The 26,486-nt window shown below is 43.7% G+C and overlaps 1 protein-coding gene across 4 annotated transcripts in view; it reads left to right on the top strand.

Moving 5' to 3' along the window:
* The window catches only part of CDH13 (cadherin 13), a 1,037,580-nt gene extending 1,018,103 nt beyond the window's left edge, over positions 1-19,477 (top strand). For 2 of the 4 annotated variants that reach the window (XM_004014934.6, XM_012189616.5), the window contains 3 exons: positions 6,588-6,821; positions 10,378-10,596; positions 17,985-19,477. In XM_004014934.6, coding sequence (XP_004014983.2) covers positions 6,588-6,821; positions 10,378-10,596; positions 17,985-17,992 — 461 coding nt within the window. In that variant the 3' untranslated portion in view covers positions 17,993-19,477. Of the gene's footprint in view, positions 1-6,587; positions 6,822-10,377; positions 11,131-17,984 lie in introns of those variants that run through there. The other 2 variants (XM_060398282.1, XM_060398281.1) reach the window with 1 other exon arrangement.
* Positions 19,478-26,486: the final 7,009 nt, after the last annotated feature.

Below are 26,486 nucleotides of genomic sequence, written 5' to 3' on the forward strand. Positions count from 1 at the left end.
CCTGCTCACATGAAATAAAAGACCTGGCATTTCTTTGCTCACAGCTACTTAGCAAAGGTTCAGCAGATGCTCAGACATGCAGAGGGAACTGGGGGGAGTAGATTCCCCCCCCAACTCACCTTGCCCTAACAAACACACCTCAGAATCCAGCAAGGGCGCCCAGCCTTCACTTAGGGGCCACATGTGAACTGTGGCTCCCCATGAACTGGCCCACCCTCCCAATTTTCCTCCCAGAATTTGGGCCTCAAGCTTCCTTGAGATGCCCAGCTCAGATCTCCCTCCTGGAGTGGACTCCCTGCTCTGAGTTCCACAGATATTCCATCCCACATACACACTTGTTTCTCCCCCAGGTAGGGGAAGGGAGGACACTGTTCTCAGAATAGAGGGAAACCTATGGAAATACAAACAGATATGATTTTAAGTATGGAAAGAGCAATTTTCAAATCAACCTGAATTAATTCAAACTCAACCCAGGGAGTTCAGGCTTTTTGTGCACGAGGCACCCGTTCTCCTTGTGTGATGCTTTCCAATAAACACTGCATTTTCCTTTACCACAGATAATAATAATAATAAATATTTTTTTAATCTACCAGGTACCTATTCTAATAGGACATGACAGAGAATAGTCCTGAGTCTGGGGAGCTCAGAAATGAGCTTTCTGTCTCTCTCTCCTCTCACTTTCTCTTCATGCGTGTTATTCTGCATTGCAGGCAGCCTCACTCTGCACACTATTCCCCATACAGAACCACCTAGGTGCATGATTCCCAGTGTAAGACACGTGCTGCATACCTCTAGCCCAGAGACTAGAAAAGTCTACTGCCTTCCTGCACTTCTGAGAGCTCACTTCCAGGCGTTCTGGCTGAGATTCAACCTTCTTTGCATGTGAAGCCTGCCCAGCGAACTGCAGCAAGACCAGGGAGCCTATTCTTCTCCGGGTACTCTCTTGAGGAGATGCACTGGGGTCTGATCTTACCAGTCTAGGGACCTTGTAGTGCGTGAAAATCTGGTCTCTCAAATGCAGGTGTTCATAGCAGCACTGTTCCTAACAGACTAAAAGCAGAAACAACCCAGATGTCCATTAGCTAGTGAATGGATAAAGAAAACATGGCCGATCAACAGAATAGAGTGTTATTCAGCTATAAAAAGGAATGAAGTACTGATTCCTGGTATAACATGGATGAGCCTCAGAGATATCATTTGGGGACTTTTCTGGTGGTCCAGTGGACAAAACTTTGCCTTCGCTTGAAGGGGCTGCAGGTTCAGTTCCTGGTTACGGAGCTAAGACCCCATATGCCTCTCAGCCAAAAACCCAAAACATAAGCCAGAAGCAATATTGTCACAAGTTCAAAAAGACTTTTTTAAAAGTTGTATGTTGTTTAATTGCTGGACCACATCCGACTCTTTTGCCATCCCATGGACTGTATATAGCCCGCCAGGTTCCTCTGTCCACAAGACTTCCCAGGCAAGAATACTGGAGTGGGTTGCCATTTTCTTCTCCAGGGGTCTTCCTGACACAGGGATAGAGCCCACATCTCCTGCACTGGCAAGTGGATTCTTTATCACTGAGCCGCCTAGGAAGCCCTTTTAAAATGGCACATATCAAAAAAGAAAAAAAACTTTAATAAATAAATAGAATTAGATAATGGTGGTAGTTGCAGAACTCTGCAAATTTACTAAATACCAGTTCTTTGTAAAAACAAATAGAGAAAAGAAAGTAGAATTGGAAAAAAATTTTAATCCCTGTATAACTTTTGAATTTACATTTCTGTTACTGATTATCACAGTAATCACGGTTATTATAAAGGAGACTGAAAAGAGAAAAGTATTACTTTAATGTTAATCACCTGGAGAGATAATCACTATTTAGGTTTGGGTATATTTCTTCCTAATCTTTTTCCTAATCATATATATCTTTTATTTTTTTTTCATATATATCTTTTAATTAGTGTCACACTGGTTTTGTCTGTTACTGACAAGATAGATAAATATATATATATATGTGTATCTTTTGAATAATGGAACCTATCATAAAATCTCAGTGGGTTTTTTTTATTTTGGCTAAGTGAAAATCCTATGTGGTCAGGGTTCTGAATAAAATGATATCCCTGTAACCCTAACCCTAACCTGGCCCCGCTTCTCATTACATCCACCCAGTGCCAGGAGACCCAGGTGTTACACGTGCCCTTGGGTACAGACCTTAGCTCCACCCACCCTCAACAGAAAGCAGCATATTGTTGATGACTTAAATAACAAAACACATAGATTGGTTTTCACCCCTTCTGCCAGTTCTTGATGCCAACCACGGCGCCAGAACACCTAAACTTTGAGCTCCACAGCCTGTCACGGACAGTGGGTTGTGCTACGACCACTGGGCATTCCACTTACTTCTGGAGTTTCCACAGCACGCACAGCATGGGAACACTGTCTCAGGGGCCACAGTCCTCGGACAGGTGACACAGCACCAGTGGTCCCAGCGCCGTGGACAAGCTGCTTCATCTTCTGAGTCCCAGTTTCCTCTTCTGGAAAAATGAGGGAAGACTGGAGGGTAGAGCCCCACATGCTCAAACTGCAACCTCTCTGGTTCACTTGGACTTTTAGAAAATGAACAGCTCTGCCCCAACTACACCTAGAACGCAAAAGGCCAAGCTTCGATACTGAACCAAGCAGACTGAGGGTTTGGCCAGGACACCTGGCACTGACATAGGATGCCAACTCGACCAGCTCTCAAGGAGACTATCACCACCAAAGGGAACAGACACAAGTTAAATTGTCTTGTTTCAAAATCCAGCCGCAGGATCAGTTTGGTCCTAAACTGATCGATTTGTGAAGTATTATAAGCTGCCAGTGCCGAGTGGGAATGACAACGCCAGAAACGGGAGCAAGCAGTGGTCCAGGGCACCACACCCTGAGATCAGAGCATCTCTGTGGTCTTGAAGGCACAGTCCTGTTGATAAAACAGATTAGATTATTCAGGTCCAGGAAAGAAAATGGTGACCATTACTCCCATGTCAGGCCACTGTTTGGCAGCACGAAAGCTTGAAGCAAAATGAATGACCCACCAAGATTTGAAGGCTGTGGGGAGGAAGAGAGGAAGAGCTCTCTTTTAGTGGGGACAGAGCTTCAGGTGGGGAAGATGGAAAAAGTTCTCAAGATGGTCAGCAGCGATGGCTGCACAGTAGGAATGCGCTTCATGCCACGGAACTGTACGCTTAAAAATGGTAAATACTATGCATATTTACCACAATAAAAGTAGCTCACAAGAAAAAGATACAAAAGCAATACTAATAATAACCCCAAATGATGGTTTGGGAATTTTAGTTTGCTTTTGTAGTTGAAATGAGAGCCTGTAAGAATCAATCTACAGAGTGTAAACTTGGACATAGAAAGCTAAGATTAACCCTCGTTCTAGGGAAGGAGGCCTGAGACACGGAATTCACCTGAGCCGGTGCTCAACCTCTCTGCCTCAGCCTCACAACAGCTAAAACCAAGGTGTCGCACATCAGAAGCTCCAACCTTGCACAGAGCCCAGGCCGCACTTCCAGATCTCCCAGTGACTGCCAACCCTTCGGTGTGAACCGGAGTGCGTTTCCTAAGGCAGGAAGGACCATGACCTTCATCAGATTCCCAAAGGGGAACCCACCTCCCATTCTATTTAAGACCCCCTGACAGGAGTGGTTCATCTGGGGGCCATTGCATCTCCTGACGTTATAAAGACAAAAGCCCTTACAGACACGGGTTCTGAGGTGGGACCTCCTCTGAGTCTTCTCGCATCCTCCGAGAATGTGGCCCTGGGCTCCTCTGAGGAGCGCACAAGAAGGGCAAATGCAGGTCTAGCTCCACATCCCAGGATTTCGCTCAAATTGAGGCTTTTCCCTACTGGAATAGAGGAGGGGTCGGTCCCAGCCGTGCTTTGGTTCCGGTGTTTGGTCATGCAGAGTGGGCCCTTGAGAGCTCTGGCTTACGGACAGAAAGGAGAGAAGAGGGGTGAGGGATTTTTGTCGAGTGCCAAAAGCTTGGTATTTCCTGGACCCCCACAACTGCTGAAGCCAAAGGGCTCGTGAAGAATCTTTACATTTTAAATTACATTTTAGTTTGGGGTGGTGATTTTCCTCCATCTCGTACACAGAAATTGGGAGAGGCTTTCCCTGAGGATTTTGAGAATCCATTCTTTACCTTCTCAACAAAAGAAAAACAAGCTCATTTTGCTTGACTTCAGAAAAAGACATCACCAGCCTGGCCTGAGAATAACACAGGGGAAATTGAAGACAGTAGTATAATTAAGTTCATGAAAGGCCAATTCTTATGACCATATTTCAAACACTCATAATGCCTTCTCATCCATTCTACCAAATGACTCCATATTATATTCAGAGTGAAAAAAAATATAATGGATTCCTCTGAGATATTCAATTAGTTCCATAAAAAGAGAAAAATAATTTTTCAATAAAGAAATTCAGCCAAATGACTAAAGCTGACAGTGAGAAACCAACTTCAAAGTAATTATGCATCTTCTTTGAGTTCTTGCGCTAACAATAGTTGATGCTCTGCCGCCATTAGAAATAGCTGTGCTCTGATGATTAATTACAGTTGTGCTCCTGTTTTAGCAGACGCTTACTTGAATGTTTACTCTGGAACTATCTTTGGGTGTTGATCTGTTCCACCAGCCCCACTAAAGAGTATCCATTCTCTAGACTCACAGGCATACAGAACAGACTTGTGGTTGCCAAGGAGGAGATGGGGCGGGGAAGGGGTGCATTGGGAGTTCGGGGTTAGCAGATGCAAGCTATTATATATAAGATGGGTCAACAACAAGGCCCAACAATGGCACAGGGAGCTATATTCAACACGTCTTGTGATAAACGATTATGGAAAAGAATATGAAAAAGGATGTGTATATATGTGTCAGCCAGTCAGTGTTAGTTGCTAAGTCACGTCTGACTCTTTGCAGCCCCAGGGACTGTAACCAGACAGGTTCCAGGCAAGAATACTGGAGTGGGTTGCCATTCCCTTCTCCGACCCAGGAATCAAACCTGGGTCTCCTGCACTGCAGGCAGATTCTTTACTGTCTGAACCACCAGGAAATCATGTATATGTATAACTGAATCATTTCGCCATAAAGCAGAAATTAACACAACATTGTAAATCAACTATTCTTCACTAAAAATTAAAAAAAAAAAAACTTTAAAGAGTATCTGTTCTCATGCTTTTTGAATCACTGATCAGCTTCCTTCAATCTGGCTTCTCCCCCACCAATGCAAATCACTCCCTAGAAAGTCACCAGTAACGTTCTTCTTGGGAAACCCCATGGCTTCTCTTGACTCCTTATCCTTTTGGGGCATCATAACACATTTAATTCTTGATCATTGCCTCCTCCTCCAATTCATCTCCCCCATGTCTTCCAGAAACTATCACCTGGCGTTTGAAAACTTTTAACCTGCTCTTTGGGGTTTCTTGAGGTGCCCACCCCTCCATAATTGTGCACTTTCACCTCAGGTAACCTAATTCGCTAGAAAGGTTTCAAAAGCATCTACACTGACAATTCCCATTGGCTAACTCAGCCCTGACATGTCTCCCAAGCTCTGGGCGCTTTCTTGCAGGTGCATGGAACTTGACAGGCTCTTGGCACAGTCAGAGCGGAAGCTGTTGTCTTTCTGCGCCCTGCTACTTCCCGCTTTTCTTCTGGCAGCCTCACCTGAGGGCCTCAATAAGACGAGACATGTATTTGCCATTCAAACTGCCCTTCATGATGCAGTCTGTTGCTGGGCTCCCTGCCTCCAGTGCCCAGCATCTCCTGTCTATACCACTGTGTGTTTCCACAAATAAGTCAAATCAGATTGTTCCACTGCCTTTCTGAAACACTCATGTTGGCTTCCCACTGCCAACATGCAAATACTCGGCTATTTAGATTAAAGGTTTCATTATGGTAAGCAAGGATAAGTTCTAATTATCATTTCCATCCTTTGAGTGAATTTCAATGTACTGGTATGACATGTGGGTTTAAAGCTTAGCACTCTAACGGTAAAGTCTGAAGAACATCAGTCAGAAGCCTTACGTATGATAAAAGGTTTTTTGTATTTTGTTGTTGTTGTTTTTTTAAGATTCCACATGTAAGCAATATCATATGATATCTGTCTTTCTTAGCCTGGCTTACTTCACTTAGTATGATTACTTCTAAGTGCAACCCCACTCCTAGGCATATACCTGGAGAAAACTGTAATTCGAAAAGATAGATGCGGCCCTGTGTTCACAGCAGCCCTATTCACAATAGCCAGGACATAGAAACAACCCAGATGTCCATGGACAGGTGAATGGATAAAGACGACGTGGTGTACATGCAGTGGAATATTACTCAGCCATAAAAAGAATGGAACAATGCCACTCGCAGCAACAGGGATAGGCCTAGAGATCATAATACTACGAGGCTTCTTAAACCACTAAACTTTATACACAGATGGAAGCCACCCTCTTGGTCCTGTCTAAAATGTAATGACAGTAGTGAAGGTGTCTGGCACTTTGGGAAGAGGCGCTGTGGACAATGACCCCTGCGTTGTATAGGTTGTGTGCTAACATCTCCCCTTTCCCTATAGGCAACCCACCCGCCACTGGCACGGGGACTCTGCTGATAACCCTGGAAGACGTGAATGACAACGCGCCCTTCATTTACCCCACGGTAGCAGAGGTCTGTGATGATGCCAAAAACCTCAGCGTAGTCATTTTGGGAGCAACAGATAAGGATCTTCATCCAAACACAGATCCTTTCAAATTTGAAATCCACAAACAAACTGTTCCTGATAAAGTCTGGAAGATCTCCAAGATCAACAGTAAGTCCTCTTAACGCTCCGTTGTTATTCTTCAGTTTTGAAGCCTGGTTTCCCTGGCTTGGCTTCTGTTCCAAGCTGTTCCTCGTTTCCTGTGCTCTCGTGTATTCTCACGTGGTTTGTCTCAAGTTATTCACACATTACAAACACTGACAATTTTCCTACCAGCACCTGTACACAATTGTAAAAATATTGAATATCAGTTTCTCAGAAATGCAAACATGACAGATTTCCGCTTTCTGTCTCATCTTTTCTCCGCTGTGCCCTGTGAGCTGTGCACCCCATGCTTCACCCTCTGCACCCACCCAGGTTTCAGCCTTCAAAAGCTGGGGATCTTGGCTCAGGTGCCTCTCCTCACTCAGATCACTGTGTTTACCTTAAAGTTCACCAGCACTGCAGAGATTTCTGGGCTATGCTTGCCTTCCTAAGAGAAGCAGCAGTGCAGGAATCTTCAGAAAGCCTTTCCTCTGATCCTTCACCTTCCGTTTTATGCTGCAGATCTCAGAATTGTAAAGACTTTGTCTTTAAAATGACCTTGGCTTTGACTTTCAACTTTGATATCTTCTCCCATCCGTCCTGTCCCTCATTTATGAAACTTGCAAACAACGCCCCGTTCCACCAACCTTGCACGTGGACAGGTAGAATTTAAAACTTGTCCCAACATTTATCATCTGCCATGTTAAGACTGAAATATCAAATGTACTGAATTGTGACTCCCCCACTGCCCTCCCCTCCCCATGGCAAGTGGGAACTCACTCCTGCAATCACCTTGCCTCGCAATAAAACCGAGACCAGAACTCACATGTTACATACACTTTGCCATCAATGGTGAATTTATCTTATGATTGCCCCGGTCAGGGCTGGGTTCCCTCTTCTTACTTCAGAGGTAGAGTTTTTGAGAGGGATGGAGAATTATACATTCCATTAAGTTTTGAAAATGTATTATACAATTGTGCATAAAATTTTCTATTAAAAAAACCTCATCTGTATTGTTATGGCCTTATCTCATATCTCATTTTATTAGCGCCTTTCTCTTGTTATTGATTCTATTTGCCTGTTTGTCTATTTTATTGCTTTTTAAAGAATGAATTCGGTTACACTGATTATTTTTAATTAAAACAGCCCTTCTCTTGTTTGAGGGGTTAGTGTTTTATTTGCTAGTTTTTGTGGCTGTCACTGATTTGAATAATCATCCCCAGCTTCAGTTTCCACCTGGAACTTTCTTATCAAAGACTTTCTCCTCTACCTGCAGATCAGAGAATCTTCCTTGTGTTAACCTGCCATTTCACTGGCGTCATCATCACATCGGTTATTTCTGCTGCTGTCACCTTCTGGTTAGGATAATCCTCCATCTGTTTGTTTAATTAATTTATTTATTTTAATTGGAGGTTTCTGCCGTACAACAACATGAATCAGCCACGGGTGTACCTGTGTCCCCCCATCCTGAACCCCTCTCCCCCTTCCTCCACACCCCGTCCCTCTGGGTTGTCCCAGAGCACCGGCTTTGAGTGCCCTGCTTCACGCATCAAACTTGCACTGGTCATCTGTTTCACATATGGTAGTGTGCATATTTCAGTGCTGTTCTCTCAAATCATCCCACCCTCGCCTTCTCCCACAGAGTCCAAAACACTGTTCTTTACATCTGTGTCTCTTTTGCTGTCTTGCATATAGGGTCATCGTTACTGTCTTTCTAAATTCCATAAATATGTGTTAATATACTGTATTGGTATTTCTCTTTCTGACTTACTTCACTCTGTATAGTAGGCTCCAGTTTCACCCACCTCGTTAGAACTGACTCAAATATATTCTTTTTATACCTGAGTAATATTTCATTGTGTATATGTACCACGGCTTCCTTATCCATCCGTCTGCCGATGGACATCTAGGTTGCTTCCATGTCCTAGCTAGCTACTGTAAACAGTGCTGCAACGAACACTGGGGTATATGTGTCTCTTTCAATTCTGGTGTCCTTGGTGTGTATGCCTAGCAGTGGGATTGCTGGGACGTATGGCAGTTCTATTTCCAGTTTTTTTTGTTTTCAGGTCGTCACAATTTTCTTTTCCCTCCTGGTTTTATTTAATAGTTAAGATGCCTTCTAGATTCTTTTTCTTGTTCCTCCAAGTTTTTTTTAATATTTATCATTGTTTATGCCCAGAAAGAGTCAATTTAAAAAAATAGCTGGGACTTTCCTGGTGGTCCAGTGGTTAAGAATCTGCCTTCTAATACAGGGGCATGAGTTTGATCCCTGGTCGGGGAACTAAGATCTCACAAGCCATGCAGCTCGGAAAAAAAAAAAAAAAAAAAACAAATCCCTAGTCATCTGAATGACTGAAGAGAAAATAGCCCAAGGCCAAAACAGTGCCAGGTGAGACGGCCAGTTCTGAGTGCTGACCAGTGGCCTAGGTAGTGGTGGATGTTCCCACCAACCACGGGCTTAAAGATCCAGTCCCCAAGTTGTGTATCAGTGCTATGAATTCCCACAAACCTGGGGCCTGATAAAGACTGGGGTCTGAGGCCTGATTAAGACTAAGCTATAGGGACCTTCCTGGTGGTCTGGTAATTAAGAATCCAAGCTTCCACTGCAGGGGGTACAGGTTTGATCCTGGTTGGGAAACTAGGATCCCACATGCTGCCCAGCATGACCAAAAAAATAAATAGATAAAGATAATTTTTTAAAAACAGACTAGAGTGTAGAAACCATTTCCATGGAAATAGATGGGGGCAGGGGGGCCTGCCCACCTTAAAAGTGAGTAGATTTTTGTTATTGTTGTTCCAAAAGTGTATCTTGATTATTTGAATCTGGATTCTTATATAAAAATGCTCTGAGCTAACAATTTATTTTTTCCAACTTTATTGCATATTTTTATATACAAATAAAAATTGTATATATTTAAGATGCACAATGTGACAATTCAAGAATGGGTTTTTACATTACTTCTTCTAGATGCAGAATGTGATCTTTGTGAAGATGTACTATACTTTAAGTCTAATACATTTGTAGGGAGGAGTTCTCGGTACTCAGTCATCTCCACCAAATTGGGTCCTCCTGAAATTGATTATAATGGCCCTGAAACACAGAACTCCTCCATGATGGAAGTGCTTTATCTGGTATTTTCTGATATGGTGGGCTTCCCAGGTGGCTCAAGGGTAAAGAACCCTTCTGCCAGTGCAGGAGATGCGGGTTCAATCCCTGTGTCAGGAAGATCCCCTGGAGGAGGAAATGGCAACCCACTCTAGTATTCTTGCCTGGAAAAATTCCATGGACAGACGAGCCTAGTGGGCTACAGTCCATCGGGTCGGACAAGACTGGGCACAAATGCCAACAAATACAATCTGGTATGGTAGTCACCAGCCACGTGTGCTTGCTAGGCACTTGAAATGTGATTTCCACAAGTGAAGAGCTGAATTTCTATGTTTATTGGTGTTAATAGATTTATATTTGAGTACTCTTGTAGTTACATCAATGCACTGCCTACTTTGTGAGTTCAGTTGCTGAAATTCCGCTCTTGTTTGCAGAGGTCCAACCCTTTTTTATGAAGGCCCCCTTTTGTATTTACAGATACACACGCCCTGGTGAGCCTCCTTCAAAATCTGAACAAAGCAAACTACCACCTGCCCATCATGGTGACAGATTCGGGGAAGCCGCCCATGACAAACATCACAGACCTCAGGGTACAAGTGTGCTCCTGCAAGAATTCCAAAGTGGACTGCAACGCAGCAGGGGCCCCACACTTCAGTGCAGCCGCAGCCCTGCTCCTGCCCCTCTTCAGCTTAGCCCGTAAGTTCACCGAACTCTAGTGTGCGTGCACACGGTAGGAAAACACAACTGCCCCAAACCCACTCTTTTTCAACATATCTTCTTTCCCAAAATATGCATCCCAGAGGAATTCATTTTTAGCTTACGTCTGTATAATGGAATGTTACCTGTAAAGGTGCTCCCACTAATGTCCAAAGGCCCCTTCACATCCCCCTGCCAATCTGAGGAACCGTGCAAAGGCACCCAATGCCGTCAACAGAGCAGGTGGAGAGGAGGTTGCTGCAGATGACCCTGAACTTGAGCTCAGACAGATGTGCCCAGATTGGTTAACTGGTCTACCAGGGCCCTATTTCTCTCTGCATGGTGCAGCGTAATCTTTAGCTAGATTTAAGGAGATTCTACACCCTTTATAGAAGAGTCATGAGAATGCATGGAAGGATGTGGAGACTGTAGGAAAAGAAGTGATTGCATATTTATACAATCTTTTCACTGACTGGTTGTCATGACTGTGACATAATGAAGGATTATTTTAAATAAATGAACTATTATGCCGAGTAATAGTGGTGTGAGCATCAGATAAATAGATACGGGTGTCAAATATTTCCTATTTGGGGCTTACTAGTCCAGTTGCTTTTGAACTGTGGTGTTGGAGAAGACTCTTGAGAGTCCCTTGGACTGCAAGGAGATCCAACCAGTCCATTCTGAAGGAGATTAACCCTGGGATTTCTTTGGAAGGAATGATGCTAAAGCTGAAACTCCAGTACTTTGGCCACCTCATGCAAAGAGTTGACTCATTGGAAAAGACTCTGATGCTGGGAGGGATTGGGGGCAGGAGGAGAAGGGGACGACAGAGGATGAGATGGCTGGATGGCATCACTGACTCGATGGACGTGAGTCTGAGTGAACTCCGGGAGTTGGTGATGGACAGGGAGGCCTGGCGTGCTGCAATTCATGGGGTCACAAAGAGTCGGACACGACTGAGCGACTGAACTGAGTCCACTTTTAACCTTAGCAATTATTAACTTGTAACGAATGCCATTCAAAAGACTTTGGGGCCTCAGAATTTACCCCCTGAGAAGGTGAATGGTGTTGTTGTGAATTAGGAGGCTAAAGAAAGTGATGATTAGAAAATAAAGACAGAAATTATTGTATCCTGGTGACAGTGTTGCGTGGAGTCAACAGGAAGTCTCATTCCAACTTCAGACATGTAGAGCTCCCTGCTGAGCCACTGACCTTGGAATGGAATTAGAGAGGAGAATTTACAGTGCAAGGTCTCTCCCTGGATGGATGGATAGATGGATGGGAGGAAGTGAGGGATGGAGTGGGGAGAGAAAGGAAAGAAGCGGGGGAGACAGAGAAAGAGAGAGAGAGGGAGGGAATATATATTCCTCTCTCTCTTGTTCTTTCTTCCCCCCTCCTTTCCTTCTTTCCTTCCTTTTGTATAAAACATGAACATTACAGGTGAAGCTGAAATCCCCTGTCCCTCTCCCCAGTTTCATTTCCTGTTCTCTCTCTCCCCAGAGACAATAGCTGTCATGACCCAGCGTGTGTGGGCATTGTTTTATACTGTTACTACACACCCCCCATATAGTTCTACTTTGTGCAGTTTGTCAGACTTGGTCTAATTCATATCGCGTTGAGCCTGATGTGCTGGAACTCTCTGTTCTCCCTCTTTTCATTACATTTCCAAGCCCCATCTATGTTGCTGTAGTTCAGGGGTTGGCAAGCTTTTCTCATCAAGGGCCAGGTGGCAAATACTTTGGGCTCTGGGGTCTCATCAGGGCTCTGTTTCATATTCCTTTTTATAGCTGTTTTGGTTCTGTCTTCCGTGTTTTAGCACCCTTTAATAGTATGAAAACCATTCTTAGCTCGAGAGCCAGGCAAACAAACACACTGCTCTGGTTCATTCACTCTAACAGCTGGAGAGCATCCCCTCCCATCGGAGGACTATGGTGCAGTGTACTCCCCTATCAACAGACACGTGGGGATTATTTAGTGTCCTGCTCTGACCCACTCTACTGCAGTAAACCTCTGAACTCTGTTTTCCACCAGCTTCTCAAGTGAGCACTAGACAGACACGGAGCAGAATTCACATATAGCAGAGTCGGGATAGGCCAGAGGGCAGTACTTCCTGGGTGACTGTACAGAAATAAAAATGCTGTGTGTGCATGTGTATGTGTACACAGATGGAACAGATGATTGAGTAGCCACTCACACATCACCCACAACTGGTGGCATTGTTTAGTTGCCAAGTCATGTCCAACTCTTTTGCAACCCCATGGACTATAGCCTGCGAGGTTCCTCTGTCCATGGAGTTTCCCAGGCAAGAAAGAATACTGGAGGGGGTTGCCATTTCCTTCTCCAGGGGAATCTTCCCGATCCGGAGATCGCACTCACATCTCCCACATTGGCAGGCCGGTTCTTTTCCGCTGAGCCACCTGGGAGGCCCATAAACACACTTACATGACACCAAAGCCTGACTCTCCGTGAACCAAGGCTCTTCAAGACTCTGCTCACTTACCAGCCCCTCTAGGTGGCCAGTGAGTGTTTTAATGGAGGCTTCCTGCTCCAATTGTTGAAGTACAGATAGATCCCCTGCCCATCCAACCCAGGGAACCAACATCCCAGGTGACTGTAGCCTCCAGCACACATACCCAGTGTTTTTGTATGTTTACACAATATTTTTTACAATAATACACATGCCTGCTACTCCAAATCATTATGTTAAATACTAGTAAGATGTAATCTGTTGAGATTAAAAGGAATATAATAGGCATGGCAGCATCTGCTTCCTCCGACAAAGGACTTTCTTGTTCCTCCTACTTTGGAGCACCCTGACCTACCAGTGTCAATAATGAGCAGGTTCCCCAGGATGGCTCACTTCTCATCTCTCCCGTCTGAGCTCTTGGATCACAGTTAATCCAAGACAGAATTGTCTGGTGACTGCCAAAGAACTCGTGTTCATTTTATACTCAAAATAGCACCATTGAGAAAAGACAGGTGCATGCATTCTGTGTTTGAAATGTCAGGTGCACTTTCTGTTCTCACCTAAATGGAGAGCCACATGGTTATCCCACTGCAGGTCAGGGCACCTGAGGACAGGCCATAATTATCCTCAGAAAGAAACCCTGACTCTCCTTATGCAGCTGGAAATGACCCTCCCACGTTTTGCACCACAAGGCATGTCATTTCAGTCCCCAGGTAAGATAAATAGTTAAGAACCGTTGTCATCACCGACCTGTCTGACTTCAAAACAAACATCACCCTGTCCCTATATCAAAGGCATAAGATTATTTAATAATGTCCGTTTGAACGTTAGAGATGCCTGCCAATGATTCCTGTTTTCTTATAGACCTAGCCCAAGATGTTCTTCCTAACAGAGAAAGAATGAAACTAATAATGCAGGCATGTGAGAAACTGGCAGGGATAAGACGCCTTGAATGTCCTGTGGCTCAGACTCTCTCCTAAGAGCAAGGGCAGCGTGGCTGACCCATGACAATGGCAAGAGGGCACACAGAAATGGGTCAAAAGTACTAAGCAAAGTGGGGGCATGAGTCCTAACAACACTGTAACTATCAGTAGATTATAAAGCGCCAGGACAAGAGAACTCCCCCACCAGCCATGGTCCTTGAATGAATGTGGAGGTTTGGTAGAATCTGTTCGACGTTTCTTTAAAGCAGGGAGTGGCAAACTACAGCCCAAGGGCCAAGAAAGGCTCACTTCCTGATTTTAAGATTTGATTCAATGGCACCCCACTCCAGTACTCTTGCCTGGAAAATCCCATGGACAGAGGAGTCTGGAAGGCTGCAGTCCATGGGGTCGCAAAGAGCCAGACACGACTGAGCAACTTCACTTTCACTTCTTACTTTTGTGCATTGGAGAAGGAAATGGCAACCCAGTCCAGTGTTCTTGCCTGGAGAATCCCAGGGACGGGGGAGCCTGATGGGCTGCTGTCTATGGGGTCACACAGAGTCCGACACGACTGAAGCGACTTAGCAGCAGCAGCAGAATACTGATGCTCCCTGGATGTGCCAGCTTGCTTTCTTTGGAGGGTCCTAAGGGGAGAATTATGCATCCCCTTGATGTCATCAGCATGTGATTTAAACAACAAACTGGCAGTAACAATCATTTCATTTACATTTTTTATTGCTTTCAATGTAATTTTATTGCTTTCAATGCAATCAGCGGTAAAGAATCCGCCCACCAGTGCAGGAGACTCAAGGGATGTGGGTTTGATCCCTGGGTTGGGAAGATCCTCTGAAGGAGGAAATGGCAACCCACTCTAGTATTATGGCCAGGAAAATCAGATGTTCCATGGACAGAGGAGCCTGGTGGGCTACAGTTCATGGGATCGCAAAAAGAGTGGGACACAACTGAGCCAGTGAGCAGACGCACAGAATACAGAAGGTCCATCCATTTACAGACTTAACCTATGACTGCTTTCTGCTACTACCACAAAAAGAGCTGAGTGGTTGCCCCCGAGACCCTATGGCCCAAAAAGTCGAAAACATTTACTCCCTGGCTCTTGGCAGGAAAAGCATGTCAATTTGGTCTTTAAAGCCTTTGTTCATAAAACTGCAGGGCTCACGTCATCCAACGTGGGAAGAGAAAATGGGTTTTGCTCCTCCTCCCAAATAATATTCTGATTCAAGTAGACTCTCATGAACCAAACACCTCTGTTCTTTGGCTTTTCTCCTTATTTCCTTCACTGCCCTGGTGGTTTTATCTCACCCTGTAGACAAGACACTGATGCTCAGAAAGTTCCCAAGGTGGGTAAGCATGGAGGCCAGTGTTCATTATTAGACTGCCTCCCTTGTGGAAAAAGATAATAAAAACATTTCAGTTTATTATGATACCATAGGTGGCTTTGTTGCATTTGAGAGTTGAACTGAGAGAGACGCAATTCCTTCTTTGACATCCCAAAGTAAAAGAAATAAAACTAATGACATTGAAAGCAATAAAAAATGTAAATGAAATGATTTTTACTGCCAGTTTGTTGTTTAAATCACATGTTGATGACATCAAGGGGATGCATAATTCTCCCCCTAGGACCCTCCAAAGAAAGCAAGCTGGCACATCCATGAGGGTTTTTGTGCTGTGACAAGGCAAGTTCAAGGAATATTGTGCTGAAATCTTTTCAAACACTGTTTTAAATTAATTCACAAGAGCAAGAATATAAAAGAACAGATCAGGTGAACCATTTGAATAAGTACCAAAATTAAATGTCTCTATGTTGGAAAGGAGGGGGCATTGAATTGTAACCTTGATGATCACAGTGAAGAAGTTTAAAGAGATGACCAAATGAGCAAAAAAATGGTCACCGGAAATACTTATCATTCTAATGTTTTTTATTAAGGTATTATTTGCATTCCATAAAGTTCACCTATTTTAAGGGTGCAGTTTGATGAATTTTGGTAAAGTGTAGCCACTCCACCATCAAGATGCCATTCCTTGTACCCCTTTCTTATTGATCCCCTCCCCAGAGTCCAGACTCTAATTGATCTGCCTTCTCTGATTAGATTCTTGCCTTCTCTAGAATTTTCTGTAAACAGAATTGCGCAGTCCATGTCATTGAGTGTATCAATATTTCGCTCCTCTTCATTGTGAAATATATTATGGGCAGAGGCAGAGCTTGGAGGAGCACCAGGCCGGAGTAGAGCAGGCCATCCTCGGCCTGCAGACGGAGCTGGCCCCTCCAAGTTTATGGACAACGACAGTCAACCTCTGACGTCCCAGGGCTTTCTATGTGCCACACACATGCACAGCTAAGAACATTACATCCCTGTGAACTTCTTCATGCGATCAACTCAACAGTCACAGGAGATACGCTGTGGTCTGACTTGACTTAAATGGGGCTTGAGGGCTTTCAAATGGAGTGGATCTTCTTAAGTCAAAATTTTTTCCTATTTTTCTCAATGACCAAAATGATTATTTTAAGTTATTGGTCTCACACAGGAAAATGTTTTTAAATGAAATTAGTTATACCATTTAATATGTTCTTTTCCAGTCTTCAAATGCAAGTGAATATGAAGAATAGAGTTTACTGCAGCCCAGGTCACCAAAGAGTTTAAGGCAATGGTGTAGCAAGGGCAGAAAAATTCACCTGAAAAAAAAGGAAATTAAATGAGTTCAGAAGGGTCCTAACCCCAAAGGAATTCACCTGTCAAGCTGTATAAAAATCCCTAGGTATAGAAAACAACAATGAAACTTGCATCTGAATCAGCGTGTTCATGTCCATGGTCCTTTCTGTTAAAACAGCTTTCTCCCTTAACCTCCTCAATATCATTTTATTTACACTCGAGTCACATTACAAAGATTTTTTTATCTAAAATTTAGAGCAGCTGCTCTAAATTTTCCAAAACAGATACATGACTACTTTAAACTCTGAAATCAATGGGGTGCAGCACAGGTTGGTGACGTTTACATACTGACCCACCCCCTTAACAGATTTAGAATGAAAAGCCCTGAGCTTTACAGAACAATCCATTATATTCCAACAATCAATTCATTCCAGAATAGACTAGACTTGCCTTGTGGGTTGATTTTTTATACATTTTTGTTTCTTTGTAACACGAGTTTTTCGTGGTACCTTCTCCCTGTACAAATCCAAGATATAATAACAATTAAGCAAAGGTGGCAGAGAGCCAAGCTGCGTCCGTTCACCCTGTCGTCAGGCAGAGTGGAAGTCCCTCAGCTGGCCTAAGGCCTAGAGAGCAAGCAATGCAAACCCTGGTGCAGGTCACAGAGAGGCAGGGAGGGGCCTCGTGCAAACAGGCAACCTCTGGGGGGAAGCTTGAAGGGGAGGAGGGGGCTCCAAAAGGAACTCTCTGCCAGCGCCTGGACTGTAGCCCCCTAAGAATTCTGACCTCCAGAGTGTAGGAGAGTGAGTGTGTGTGGTCTGTGAGCCACTGAATTTGTGGTCATTTGTGACAGCAGCCCTCAGGAACACCATCTCTGCAGAACCACCAGTTACTATCTTGCTTTTCTCAGTGACCAAAAAAAAAAAAAAAAATATATATATATATATATATATGTATATGTATCTGGGATGATGGTCCATTTCTAAGCTGCCAAGTAGGCTTGTTTATAAAATAGCCCAGCCCTGGGCCAACTGCAGAAGACAGGGTTCAGTGAGGCAGCGGGAGGGACCACGGTTGATCTGAGGTGTGAGACGTGGTATTCGCATTTTGAGAGTAGTCCAGCTTTTTGAGTCATAAATCAGGAGAACTATTCCTTCTCTCTTCAAATGTTATGCTTAAGAAGGAGAAGAAAAAAACTTCCCCAAAGTAGTACAACATTTATAAATGCATTTATTATAGCTTGCCAGTCATGTATCTAGTATTTAGCTAAAATGTTTTTGAATCGAGTTGTTATATTCCTTGACTTGACTCTGAATCTTTTCCATTCAGGTCTGTGAGAACTCCTGACATCTGAAGCTTGATTCCCAAGTTTCCATAGCAACAGGAAAAAAAGAAAAAAAAAAAAATCCAAATCTGAAGATTGCCGTTTACAGCTCTCGAACTTCACAACCAGGCCTCAATTGTTTCAGATTTTCATTTCCTTTGCAATTTTCACTTAATCTGTACTTCACCATTTTGACAACATCTTCCTTTTCCCCTTTAATTAATGGAATCCTCTGAATTTTCCCTTGAGTGTTTTAAACATCATGGCATAGAACTTGACCTTCTGGGAGGAGGAACAATGAATACTTTTCCTGATGTGTTTGCCATGTTGCTAGTCAGCACTCCACACATCCGGTTTGGTCTGTGGGTTAGTATTTGTATATGTATGCGTATCTGTATGTGTATATACCCAGTATTTATAGAGACAGACTACAGAAGCTTGGTCCTCATATATTGTCACCCTTCCCCAAGAGGTTAAGCACAGAAGGGGTAGAAGCTAAAGCAGCCGACCCCTCCAGGGCCTCAGCATCCAGTTCAGCACTAGAGCAGAGCACAGAGCTGGCGCTTCTCCTCGACCCACCTTCTAGGCAGGTCCGCAGAGGGGGACAGTTTTCACTGCCATCCTATGTGAGGATGATCCTGAATGACGGTGGTGAGGAGCAGAGCTGGACGTTTCACCATCAAATGCATGGGTGTCTATCTCTCTGCATTTTTACGTGTCCGGAAACCACAGTCCCAGTGGGTTTTCTGGGGACCTGGCCCAGGATAGAGAACCTTGCCCTCCTTGGCATACGTACAACAGCCAGTGTCATCATGGAGGTCACACATGCGTCCAAAGAGGCCATCAGGTACCATGTGTATACATATATCGGCCCACATGTACAGACATACATTTATGCGCATACACACCGTTCGTTTCCTATATACATGCATACAATAGAGTAAATACAGGTAGTTTTAAAAGTACCCTTTTGTGTGAATCGACGGCCGTCGTTTGCAAACCTGAAAATAAAAGATGTTCATTATGTATGAGAAGTAACTGATTTTTATTCTGTGAGCATGCGAACATAAGACGGAGGTTAGTGCTTGTACCAAGGTTATCTTCTTGTCCATACGCTGTAACGGAACCATCAAAGCTCACACCAAATTTTTCTAGCAGATGAACTAGTGACAGCCTGTGGCTTTTTCTTAGCGCTCGACACGAGCTAGGGTCAGGTAAGTGTCTTAGCATATTTTAATGCCATTGCTTACTAAAGGTTTTAACCACACTCACGCGCACACGCGGGTGCGCTCACGCTTTCTTATGCAATCTCTGTTTGCACCTGTGCTTTTCAGTTTGCCTTCACAGGAAATAGAAGTCATATGTTGTCTTTATTGTAGTGAAATTATACAGATAGAGTTCCATATATTGTATTTGTTTCTATAGTAAATCTTTTTGAAGCATATAGAATGCAGAGATTTTTTTTTTCATTAAAATAAATGGGTGTTGGTGGTTAAAACTGCTGGACGGTAGCTCTTCTCTGATTTCTACGTTACTGTCTAATGTCACAGATGCTGGGTCTTGCCCAGTGCAAGTTCACACTTCTGGCTGGCCGTTTGGGTCCCCCGACATCAAATGGGTGAGTGGGAAAGTCAGCAGCCCCGCGGAGGGTAGGAGAAGCTTCAGGGGCAGGGGCTCCAAGCCTGCAGTCCCACTTTACCAGGTTTCCTCTTCTGGCTCCACAGGGCGCAGCCTCGTGTCTCCCCGGTGGACCTCGCTCCCCTCTTCCTGCAAGGCAGAGGGGAGGGCTCACCGCGGAGCACAGCCAGCAGCATCCTCAGAGGCCAGGCGGTCAGCAGCCTGGCTCACAGGCTCGCTAACTAGGCATCAGAAACCTCGCCTCATCCTGAGCCCTCCCTGGGGAGGAAGACAGACATCGAGTGACCGTCCACTCAAGTGTAAGACTTGCCCTTGCCTCTCAAGCCCACAGGCTCTCCAGCACTTTACAAATCATGCTGGAGCTCAACTTAGCTTAGAACACTGAGAAATCAGAGGAAAGGGCACACTTTGTGAACAAGCAGGATATGCCTTAATTTTCCCGTATGTAAGTATATTCCCTGTCCCCAGGATCCTCGTCAACACAGAGATATTTCTGTCATGTTTGCTCTTTTGAATCCCTTCAAAAACAACAACAAAATAGACCAATTCTTAGGCGCCAAAATGGTACCATTTCCTGAATCATAGGGTGTATTTAAATTGCTAGAATACAGTTGCACTGCAGAATCAAAATGTTATTTCATAATTACCAATGTATTTTATTTCAGTCTAAGTTACTGGAAAAAAAAAAAAAAAAGTCAAGTGAGAGCCAGAAATTTCTTTCCCATTACCAAGCACAAGACTGTGAGGATTTTATTTTCACTGAATGAAGTCACACCTTCCCCATTTTTTAATTAGTGTATTAACCATCTTAGTTAATTAAAAATTACATTTTCTCCCCATTTTACCCATGATTAATTGTTTCAGATGGTTTGTTCTAAGAAGAACACGCGAACATTTTCTAGTTTTGATACAAGTTACCCTTGATGCTGTCCGTTCCCTCCCAACGGACATCATTCAGGGAGAGGGGTCTGCCCTGGCTCTCCACCAGCACCTGCCAAACTGAACATCATAACAAAATAAACCCAGCTACATTTCATGGCAGGTGTGAAATCAGAGATCTCGGTGACCCAAAAGTTAACTCCTGTCCCCCCAAGTACTCAGTCACTACCAAACCAACTGAGAGGGGTGGAGAGCTGAGTGAGGGGTGTTGTGTGGGGTCTTTAAGAGCTTGCAATGTACTTGGCTATAAACAAATTCTAAAGGGTCTCCGAGCATTTTCTGATTTTCTAAGTAGAGCGCGCTAATCTAGCCACATGAAGTTGACTTAAGCAGGAATCATCAGGTGAATCACACCAGGGAGAGAAAAGTCACAAGAGAAAGGTGAGCACTGAGAAAGAAGAAACTACCTTTTCTATTTAACTACTAAATAACAGAAACAATAATAATGATGGTGGTGATGGTGATGATGGTGATGTAGCTGCACTCTTCATAAAGATGATACAACCCATCTTCTTATCTGGCTGTTGAGACTCGGAAGATTTGGGACTTCTTGTAATGCTATGATAATGGGCTTTCATACTTGTTTGTCTACCGCAATCAATAATTCCTCTGCTATGTAAAATGCATTACCCTTATTTTATTTCCTATTGCTACTGGATTAGCCCACTGCTGAAAAATTTCTCTACTTCTATGTTTGGCTCAATAGTAAAGAATCCATCTGCCAATGCAAGAGATGTGGGTTCCGCTCCTAGATCAGGAGGATCCCCTGGAGAAGGGAATGGCAACCCATTCCGGTAGTCTTGCCTGGGAAATCCCATGAACAGGGGAGCCTGGCAGGCTACAGTCCATGAGGTCGCGAAACAGTAGAACACAGCTGAGTGGCTAAACAACAGCAATGTAAAAGCGTATACAAAATCTGCAGAGACAGGAAAAAATGGGGGGACTAAATGTGTGAATAAGGACTTCAGATAGGAACTTTAATTCTGTAAATTAAGAATAAGTCTATGATTTAAACAAATCATTTAGATAGGCATCCAATTGGAGAGGCAGAAAAGCTCCTTCCTACTGTGCACGCTGCATCACTATCAGAACAGCAATCACTGGAGGGTTGCTGAACTTGGTAAACTTTTGAAATTTTGTTTGGTCCCAAGTCGCTCAGTTGTGTCTGACTCTATCTGACACAACAGGCTCCTCTGTCCATGGGATTCTCCAGGCAAGAATACTGGAGTGGTTGCCCTTCCCCTCTCCACAGGACCTTCCCAAAGCAGAGACTGAATCCAGGTCTCCTGCATCGGCAGGCAGATTCTTTACCCTCCGAGCCGGTCCCAAGTGCTTGCTGGGCGGTAGGGATGCAGTGAGAAGCAATGGGTGTAGTAAAACCATAGTAATTTTCACGACAACGCTCTGAAGTCTTTGAGAAAGTGGTTCATAGAAGTTCTATAAAAATTTATGCTGAATTCTCCATTTTCTGCTACTTTTTAAAGCTTTTCCTTTATATTAGTCATTCTTTATAATATATGTGCATTCCGATTATTAAAGGGTTTGAAATAAGGCTATATGAAAAATTTTTGCATTGTCATGCACTCATGTCAATCCTGTTCTGGTGTTAAATATTATTTATTTCCCCCAAGATAAAATTTTTCAGAAATTTTAAATGAATTTTTTCATAGACATTTAAAAGAGATAAAAGTTTATTATTTAAAACTTTTTTCATTCAACTGAAGATACTGTACCTTTGGGCCCTAGTTACTGACTTGCTTATAGTCTCTGGGCTATAAATCAACATTTGATTTACTGTGTAGTTGCCATGAAATTTTAACTTGTTTGTGAAACAGTCAAATAAAGGTGATCTGAGATTTTTAATGTGTGTGCTTGGGCTTAGACTGGCTTTAGAACAGTTTAAACACAGTGACAAAGCCAAGGTATATTTTTTCAAATGGTGCTCTGGTTGGCCTATAATATTTAATGACCAAAGTAAAACCAAGTGCTGCCTGCCTGCCTAATAACTAACTCTTTTCCCATCTTCTTTTGTAACAGTCAAATCCTTCAGACTTGGGAAACAACATATAAATGATTGGTAGGTAGGTACGTAGGTAGAGAGAGGAGGTAGAAAGACACAGAGTGAAATAGAGATAACCAGGTACAGGAAGATGTCAAGAAGATGACTTAATTCAGATTTTAAACAAAAAGGGGAAGGGGAGGATGCTAATACTTGGTAAGAGCCTCCTACGGTGAGATATTTTACATTATTTGTGTGTGTATTTACATATTATGTTATACATTTTATATGTAATATGTAACTATATATTACATAGATAATTTATATAATTCAAGGAACAGTGAAATAGAGATTATCCCCACTGTACAGATGAGAAAACTCCATTGACATAGTTAAAACTGTCTTAAGCAGGTCTCAGTCTTTGGTTGTTCAGCTGGTCGGCTGTGTCCAGCTCTTTGCAACCCGATGTACTGTATCACGCCAGGCTTCCCAGTCCTTCACTATCTGCTGAAGTTTGTTCAAACTCCTAGTAAGTGTATGTGTGACTCCAACACTGATCTTTACCTACTTATCCTAAGCTAGTACCACCTGTATGTCACCAGGAATCAACGGAACCAAGTTTGTATCATTACACACAATGTGTGAAATTGATGATGACAAAGCCACTGAATAATGACGAGATCAGAGAAGCACACCAAAGCCAAACTTGTAAGTCAAGAGTTGCTAAGAAACATTTCCTTCCTCCCTAGGCAGTCTGTCTGCAGGAAATTGCTAGTTTTAGTAAACAAACAGGAAATTGATTCCTTGTCAGGCAATCACGGTGACACTAATTTGGGAAACTGCCATAAGAAACATGAGAAACATCAACCAACACATCAAACCAAAAGCAAAACAACTGGAGGGATCGGGATGCCACCAGTGACACCATTCTTCCCATGAAAGCAGTTTTCTGTTCTTTTGTGAGCGGAGTCACCAGGGGCCCTCCCCAGCATGCACTCCAGGACACTAGCAAAACTTGGTGTCACGTAGGAATCCATGCCAGGAAGACTGTCCTGGGGCAAAGGCATTTCAAAATTAAATTTGTCAGAACTAAATTAAAGTTTTGTTTATCTCCATAACAAAGCCCTACCTTTGGTGCTCCTCTGATCCACCAAGAATGGACCCTGAATCCCTGCCCTGCCCTTCCTCGCACCAGCAAGGCAGCATCTTCTCTGCTCAGGATTACTGAAGGCTTGCTCTCTACAAAATGGGTCTCCAGCACCTGTAGAATTTCCCAACCGTCCTGGTTGTGATTTATCCCCAAGGAGAAGAGATGTGTTCCTCTGATTCAGCAGCATTTCTCAAAGTGTGTAATGACAAACTACTTAAAGCAAGCACTACCTCTTTATCTCTGCTGTCCTGCCTTCTCTTAGGGCAGAATTTTCTAAACTGTCATCCTACGGGAGCATCCTCATGGTTTAAGGACATCCATCTCCCACCTCGCCTAACTGGACCACACCAAGATGACACTCATGCTGTCAGTTATAGCCATAGTGTGAAACTGTATACCTTTAAATTTGTGATTTTTATTTGTCAATATATTTTAAATGAAAATCGTGCCTACTATGAATGAAAAACCAGCATCACCCAAGATATAGTCAAGTGAGGATCGAAAAAAATACAGAGCAAAATGGCAGAATGAGAGGCTCCAGTCCACACGCCCTCCCCCATCAATTTAATGACCACTCATGGATGAGGACACATTTATGGAAGCCCAGGAGTACACCTGAGATGTTCCAGCCCCTCAGTGGAGCAAAAAGAAAACTGAAAAAGATGCCTCTCTCAGAGGAATCTGAAAAAGGGCAAGAAGAACAGTTTCACAAGGCAGCCCAGCTCAGAGCCAAGAGACTCCTTGGTCCACAGTTTCTCCTCTGGGAAAGCAAACTGAGCCTCTGCTCCCCGCACCTTTGCAGGACGTTGCCCAAAAGGCCACTCTGTCTGTCCCGCAAAGAACAGAGAGGCAATCTGCACAACTGAATATGGTCTGAGCCGGCTAGAAGCTGAGAGGACGTGCCCGGGGCTCACAGCACTGAGGAGATCCTACTCAGCAGCTGGCCACAGATCCTACTGCCTGGCCACAGGCTCCACCATGAGCCCTGCTCACAAACAGCATGGAGGCGCCTCAAAACAATTAAAAAGAGAACTACCACACGATCCAGCGGTCCCACTACTAAATATTTATTCAAAGGAATTAAAATCAGGATCTGGAAGAGATGTCTGCACTCGCAGGTTCGCTGCAGTGCTATTTATAACAGCCAAGGGGTGGAGCCAAAAAACTCTGATGCTGGGAAAGATTGAGGGCAGGAGGAGAAGAGGGTGGCAGAAGATGAGATGGATGGCATTACTTGATGGACATGACTTTCAGCAAACTCCAGGAGTTGGTGATGGACCTGGAAGCTTGGCTTGCTGCAGCCCATGGGGTCACAAAGAGTCAGACATGATTTAGAGACTGAACGGTAACAAAGGGGTGCAGACAACCTACCTGTCCGCTGATGGATGAGTGAATAAAGAAAACGTGTTTTATGTGCACAATGGAATATCATGCCGCCTTTAAAAACAAGGAAGCCCTGCCATTTGCGACACCATGGATGGACCTGGAGAACATTTTACGAAGCAAAATAAGCCAGACGCGGAAAGACAAATAATATTTGACCTCACTTGTATGTGGGATGTAAAATAGTTCAATTCATAGAAGCAGAGCAGAATGGTGGTTGCCAGGGGCTGGAGGAAGGTGGCAAGGGAGAGATGTTGGTCAAAAGGTACCAAGTTTCGTTTAAACAGGATAAATAAGCTCTGGAGATCCACTAGAGAATAGTGCTCATAGCCACAATCCTCTATACTTAAAATTTACCACAGGGTATTCATTATATTTAGTGTTCTTTTAGCACACATTTTAAAAAATAATATTACTACTTTATAACAATATAAAGTATATTTTATTTTATTATACAAAATGTATTACCTATATTACATATATTTAATATTTATTAATAGTATATGTTAGCATATCAGGGAAACTTTGGGGGTGTGACAGATTTTTCTGGTTCTGATGGGGACCATGACTTCATCAGTTCAGTTCAGTTGCTCAGTTGTGTCCAACTCTTTGTGACCTGCAGCATGCCAGGCTTCCCTGACTTCATAGGCACATACTTACCCCCAAACTCATTGAGGTCACTCTGAGGGGAAAGGGCTGAAGTGATACAGGTGCTGATGAAGGGACATGTGTAGGTCAGGAGGGAGGTTCTGACAATAGTCTCTGTTTTCACTGCAAAGTAGAATAGTCATCCTCTGAGAACCAGGGGATGATGCACGGGGTCTACAGAGACTGGAAAGATTTGGAACGTCCACGAAAGGCTGGAGGCAGTGCAGCCCGGGCCACCAGAAGGCACTACAGCCTGAAGCTGCTGCGGGGCATCGTCAGAAGGGACTTGCTCACCTGCACTCGGTGACCTGGAGACCCCAGTGCACACAGCTCAGAGCAGGCTTAGGTCCTAACAGCTGATGCGGGGGCCAAGTCAGGAAGGAAAGAACCAATGACAAGGTCTCGAAGGCCCATCCTGCGGTAGTCACTTCCCTGCTCAGCCAACAGACACCTCACTGCAGTTGTAGCCACATAAGCATCAGTTCTGCTTAGTGGAAGTCGGGGAACTCAGGATCCAGAAACAAGGTCCGGCCTGAAGCAAAGCGCAAGCATGAGAATAAACCGAAACCATCTGGAAAGCGGAAAGGAGAACTACTTCAGTCACTCAGTTAATTAAGAGATGGGTGTTTTGTGTTTTTTTTTTTTTTTTTTAATTCAAAGAGGACATAAGACACTTAAACAGAAATGAACGTTGTTCAAAACCAAAGTTTTAAAGGTTAACTGCTAGTGCCTCACACTTAATACAGTAGT

The sequence above is a fragment of the Ovis aries genome, chromosome 14 (assembly GCF_016772045.2).
Source record: "Ovis aries strain OAR_USU_Benz2616 breed Rambouillet chromosome 14, ARS-UI_Ramb_v3.0, whole genome shotgun sequence".
NCBI classification, from domain to species: Eukaryota; Metazoa; Chordata; class Mammalia; order Artiodactyla; family Bovidae; genus Ovis; species Ovis aries.